This window comes from Bactrocera latifrons, unplaced genomic scaffold, assembly GCF_001853355.1.
Source record: "Bactrocera latifrons isolate USDA-ARS-PBARC rearing strain unplaced genomic scaffold, ASM185335v1 scaffold_927, whole genome shotgun sequence".
NCBI lineage: Eukaryota > Metazoa > Arthropoda > Insecta > Diptera > Tephritidae > Bactrocera > Bactrocera latifrons.
The window spans coordinates 14,687-21,293 of NW_017537631.1; the positions used below are offsets into that span (position 1 = coordinate 14,687).

The following is a 6,607-nucleotide window of genomic DNA, read 5'->3' on the forward strand; positions in this document are numbered from 1 at the left end:
AACACCAGAGAATTAAGCAACTCATTTACCTTATTTGGATTGTTAGGCTCCAACAAAGGTCCAGACAATTCGTTATTTGATTGTTCACCGTTTTGTTGTTGCGAATTTAAGATATCAGAACAATGAGCATTACGCACTGATGACGACGCAGGCGGCGAACGGATAGAATAGAATTTTCTATGACCGCAAACACACAGCATTAATATAGAATAAATAATAAAACGCGGAGCAGAGAAAAAATACGTCTGTTCACAGTGAAACACATTTGCAATATATCGTAAGCTAGAAGCTGTCACTTCAGCATTTTAACAGCGCAGTTTTCATTGCTATGAAAATTTCGCCGAGGCAACATATTCCATTTCCACATATGCCAACGGTAATATGAAAATTAGAAGAGCGAGTTAAGACGGTTGTGTTATATTATAAAATAAAAGTACATTTTCAAAATAACATTTTTTCAAAAAATTAATATTTAGTTTAATATCGTTAATTTATAGAAATATTATGCAAACTGGGTTGGGAAGTCTTAAATTTAATAACCTTATACAAGCATAAATCAAAAAATCATTTCTCATTTTAAATTTATTATTTTAATTGGTATATAAAAGTTATGCCACAATTATTTTATAGTAGTCCAAAAATCTGAATTCTTATTTTTCCCAGAAATACATTGGTGAAAAAAGGCTCTTTATTACCCTTTGTTATTATCTTATTTTTTCCAGAAATACATTTGTAAACAAAAGAATATTTGTCCTTTTTTTATGTTCTACACAAAAGATTTAAGGAGTTCAAGAGCTCAAAACAAGCACTACATTAGCTACCTACCCAAAGGCATTTCGCATATATAAAAATTAATCGCAAAATGTGTTGCTAAGCGCCGGGACCAATTTGGCCAATTCTTTTTTCTAAATGTTCGCTTAGGTTCAATGATGACTTTTACGGTAAGAAAACTTCAAATAATTTCCGGAAAACCCTTAAAAACAGCCATTCTCTTTTTCCCATACACAGGAATGAATGTTGGTAACGCTAAGAGAACTGCTGCACCAATCTTGATCAAATTATAAGGTATAAGTTTTTTTTTCACTTTTTTTGTTTTGTTTTTCAATATTTTGAATTGTATATTATTTGACCGTTCAATTTCAGTCGTTTTCTTTTTTATTCCAAAAGAAAAATTACTGAAAATTATTTAGTGAAAATTTTACGTGTGTTTCACACAAAGTGATCAATTGCTCATTGAAATTTGTTACTAATCCGCGAAGAGGCCGCCCTAATATTGGTCGGCGTTCTTTTTGCCATCAACGTATGGCAGCCCAAAGCAAGGCAAGGGAAGAAGTATTCCCAGGATGCGRTGACATACGTGCGGAATTGTGGATCGCGGTCAATCAGCAAGCGATCGCCACGATGTTACAGCACAACTTTTGAAACAACTGTCACCATGCTTGATGGATTTAAAACCAATATGGTTCACGGACCTTGCGGACACTACAATCCCACTTCGGTTTGTGTGTCTGACAATAAATGCACGAAACACTATCCACGTGCTTTTCTTTCGAAAACACAAACTAGAAATAATGGATATCCACTGTATCGGCGTCGCTCACCAAATGACAATGGAAGAACATTCAGCATTCAATTTAGAAGAGTGAATATCGAAGTTGACAACACATGGATCATACTATATTATTTATTGTCTAATTCACATTCAAAACAAATGTTAATGTTGAGTATTGCAATTTGGTGTAAGCGATAAAATAAGTTTGTAAGTACGTCACCAAAGGAACCAACATGGCGGTTATTGGTCTTGAACGATACGGTCGATACGTGAACTGCAATAAAGCGCTTTGTAGGATATTTACTTTTGCAATTCAAGAACATTTTCCAACTGTTGTGCGTCTAGTAGTTAATTTGGATGCCTAAAGACTGTATTTCAACCCAGAGAAAATTAACATTTACGAGTTGTTTCTCAACTTTCGTCAGAGGTCCGTTGATACTTCCGGTGGTCCGATATAAATTCCATCCGCCGTTTATCAATTCACGAAAGACGAACTCATCACGAATGTTCGGACATTGTCCAAATTATCGTATCTACGATCCTTTAAGTACACGTGCAATGCAAACTAAAAAAAATTCCGATGTTGTTGACTTAAATTGGAAGATTCAAAGTCAAATTCCGGGAGACTAATACAAATCGATCGATCGTCTTGACAATGAAGACGACGTCGTGAATTATCCAGTGTAATTTCTATAATCTTTGTCGTTATTATGTTTCGTAATCTGCACTATCGAATACAAGGGGTGGCAGAGGGCTTTATTCTACGCATTTCTTTGAGTTCGAACGATTTGTCATTTTAGTTCAAACGTATTTCTTTTCCAGTAAAAATTGCATTGGAGATGACAATCAACATTACTGAAGGATAGTCACATAGTGTGTGGGGTAAATTTGGAAATGCTATGTTTTTCACAAGTCCAGATATATGTACATGGCGTCCTCACGAGTTGGAAAACCATCTTTTCTGTGCACCGGAACAGAAAACAAAATTTGATTTTTGTCAAGTTATGTTACATTGAAGAAAAAATTAAATGATAAATTCAACTTTCTTTTTATTGCAAAACACATAATTACACGCAGGGCAACGGGTGCGGGGTCAGCTAGTAATTAAATAATAAAGATCTAAATTAGATGAGAGTTTGAAATCAACAACATATGTATGTATATATATCCATAAAACGTAAAAATATTATTATCTGATACTGTTTACAGCGCCGAATTCCATCAAATGCTAAGGTAACCACRCGAACTAATTTTTATTTAGTTACCGATGTACCGCCTTTCCGAACTTAACGCCCGTATCAAAAGAAACTTGTCAAAGTTATGCCAATAGTAGGAACGAGTAATCCGTTATTCTCTTTTGTTTGACAATTCATAAAAAGTTATTTGTCATCGAAGAAACAAAGCTCGTGCAAATATTTTGCGAATATCCAACTCATATTTAGTACAYATAATATCATTCTTCTCATATTCTACTACACGATGTGTACTTCTTCTTCTAGGTATAAGACTTTGCACGAATAATATGTTTAGTGTATGTTACCTTATAACCAAAAATTTAAATCGAATATATAATTGAAATTCAGAAAGAAATAGTAATTCTGTGCACCAAAAAGGGGGTTGAATGAGGTCAATACTTCCCTTAGCCCCCCTATATCTTATATAAAAATTGTCGAACTTCCGGTTGACTTTGGACTGCATATTTGGATTATTCAACGAAAATTGCTGAGCTTTTTTAGTCATAACGGTGTGCCGAAAATAGATCAAATTAGACAAAAATATAACTTATATCAGGATTTTTGAAAATCCGGTTGACTTTACTATATACATTTTTWTTTTTTTTGTTTAATAGTATGTGGTATTTCGGGTCGTAACTTGGTTTTCGGCTTCTCCCATATTATCGTACACCCAGATGTTGGACAACGTTTTGTGTCCTCAGGGTCTATGTTGTAGTCTTTATGTCTACTATCGGCGGAATATACTTCTTTGTTAGGAATATAACCTAAGTTTTTTCAGTTGAAAGTTTAATTCAACATTCGTCAAGCCACAATAGTGCTATATAAACAACAATGTCCATTTGCTGCGCGTATTTGGAAAACTCGTGTTTTCCATTGTCAACTATATGTTGTAATCTCACCTGTAGGAGCATCATCGAATCTATTTGCGCTAGCTAGATTTAGATTACCCAAAAATATTTTGCACCGAAGAGTACGAAGCTCAATCAAATTTAAATGCTTTTAATTAAAAATTATTAAAGTTACGGTTAAAAATAATGAATGTTCTACACTACAGATTCTTACCTAATTAATACTATTAACTGTTATATAACTAACAACTTTGTAATTTACTCACCTGTAACACTTTTGAATATAAGGTTAATAAAATATAAAATTATGAACTATATGAACTTTATTGGCCAAATTTAATGGGTACATATATTAGTCATATAAGAGAAATTAAATCAATATATCTGGATAAAGAACATCTAGACCGATTATGCAATAACACATATTTTTAACCAATTATTCGGTGAAGCCAAAAGATTTATTTCAGAAAATTTTTTTGTCATAATTATAAGCAATGTGATCCACATATTTGGTATCATTCAATTTCATAGTAGAAATACCAATATTGTGTGCTCCTTCTGAGTCGATGCAGCGCTGTAGGCGCGTTTTCAAAGCATTAAAGTCGTCGTGGAAGGTATTCTCCGAAAAACTTTGAGGACCGAGGTGCATGCATCCTTTCTGTCATCTCAAAATATTTGCTTTCCATCGACCCTTTCAGGCAAGATGCATGACTCGTCACCTGTGATTACGTTATTAAAAAATTGGGGGTCACTTTCACAAATGTTCAAATACTCACTTCATTTGAGACTGAGATTCTGAGACTGACATCTGAGATTCAATGTCATGAACCACAGATTTTGATAAATTTAAAATATGGGAATTAAACAAATACTTAGTCGATGGTATGAGTTCAAAAGAGTTGCGCACACTAGTTACATTGTCGGTGTTTGTCGAAGTCGTAGGTCTTCCAGCATGATATTCATCAGTGACCTCTTCCCGGCCCTCCAAAAAGATTTGGTGCTACCAAAACACACCACTTTTTTATAAAACAACATCTGATCATATCAAATGTCTCTGTCGCAGATTTACTGCGTAGTTCTGTTCTAACGAACGCTGCATTTTCGGCTTGCACTACTCACGGAAACACGTCGCGCGAAAATGTTTGTCCTGACTCTCCAGGAGATACCCAACCAGCCGGTCTTTCATTAGCTAGGAACGCCCTCTACCGAATCCAGTGGGTGCGCGCTGGTAAACGAAATCAGTTCTATTACTTTCCGGACAAACCAGTTAATAAAGGCATATTTTCATAATATTTCTTCAAAAATATAAAAGGTTTGGGTTTTTTATCTGTTTGTATATTTTTTAATTTTTATTATAAATTATTGAATTCAAGAGTTAATATTTTATTATTTGCTCATATTCTTATTACTTTTTACACTTATTTGATTCTTATTGACATTATGAGTTATGACATAATTTTCAAGAGTTTAAATCCAGTGGGTTAGCTGCATTGTTCCATCAATATTTCGCTGTGTATCCATGACGCTCATTTGACGCACTAAACGCTTTATTGAAGCCCCTTCAGACCGGTCGATTGTTATCGGATATTGATTTGATGATTTGGAGTCACTATTTATTTTGCAGGAAAGGACGTGAAGGTTTTCGTACGAATCTTGTTTTGATACTAATTTCCTAAAAAGGATAGATAATTCCATTTTTAAATCAAATTATAATTTTTTATTTTTACTTAACTGTGTCGAATAGCAACTGAAACATTGCTTCATTGACCAGTCCTTTCCGAAACTCTCGCCTTCTTCAATGGTCTGAGGAAGTCGTTCATGAAGAGTTTCGGGTAGCCTTAAACTTGTGAGCCCACCAATCATTGATATTATTCCCATAATGACGAGAGGAAGTTTTAAATTATCCCTTCCCTAGACGGAAATATACGTAAAATAAAATTAAATTTTTATTACAATAGTTTGCGGATATACTTTAAGCATTGAAAAATGAGATGCTAAAGTTTTTGTCAGGAGAAATAAAAAGCAGAGAAAAATGTTTAATATACATTTCATAAGAGTAATAAATAGTACATTTAATTACACTTGGATAATGGTTTCGAAGTTAATGTTTACTCGAGGACTAAGAAGTTGGCTTCGATTTCATATTTTAGAAAAATTAAACTATACTATTTATGAATATTTTTATTTTATTTTGGTGCGCGAGGCGAAGCTATAGACTTAGCTCATCGATCTAATTTTTATATAATATAAATTCGATATCTTTTTATATAATATAAAAAGTACGTGTCACGTTGTTTGTCTGTGATGGACTCCTACATAAACTACGGAACCGATTTTAGTAAAAGTTGGCGCACTGAGTTCAGTTCGTACCAACGTAGAAGATAGGATAGTTAAAACGATTCATAAAGAATACAGTGAAAGCTCTCTTAAATGGACGCTTGCGGACATCTCCATTAGGTGCATTCTACTGTTACGTACATACAAGTTCAAACACATCAAGTCAACCAACATTCGAAATCGTTATAGTTTTATTCAGATTTCAGCGAATATATTACAGGTGCACAAAAAGTGTCTTCGAAGGAAATTATAACTAAGAATCAAGCTTGCTACTAGCGAAAAAAATATTAGTTAAAACACATATTTATAATTCAAAAACATTTTTTTATATTTGTCACGTACAGACAAATCGCGTCACGTACGGGACATACATAGTTCAACTTAAATCTATAATATACGTAAACATCAATATGTAAATACAGTTTTGTCTTGGGAAAGGCAGTGTTTTCTGCACTCCACAACTTTCTCCGCAGTTTTAATAAAATGGAAGTTGAAAATTCCACTTATCGCTTTGGCATTGTCCCACGGCGATGCACTTTTAATCCTTTCATAAATTTCAAAGGATGACACATAAATCACACGTGTTTTTGTGACTAATTGAGAAGCTAAATCAGAAAAGTCCTTGGCTGATTGGA

General features: G+C 33.8%; 1 protein-coding gene across 1 annotated transcript; it reads right to left on the bottom strand.

Moving 5' to 3' along the window:
• Positions 1-5,002: 5,002 nt before the first annotated feature.
• On the bottom strand, positions 5,003-5,541 carry LOC108977620 (carcinine transporter-like). The gene is made up of 2 exons (XM_018947388.1): positions 5,368-5,541; positions 5,003-5,307 (listed from the first exon to the last, which is right to left on the bottom strand). Exons 1-2 carry the CDS (start codon positions 5,511-5,513, stop codon positions 5,103-5,105), a joined length of 351 nt encoding a protein of 116 aa, XP_018802933.1. The 5' UTR covers positions 5,514-5,541; the 3' UTR covers positions 5,003-5,102.
• Positions 5,542-6,607: the final 1,066 nt, after the last annotated feature.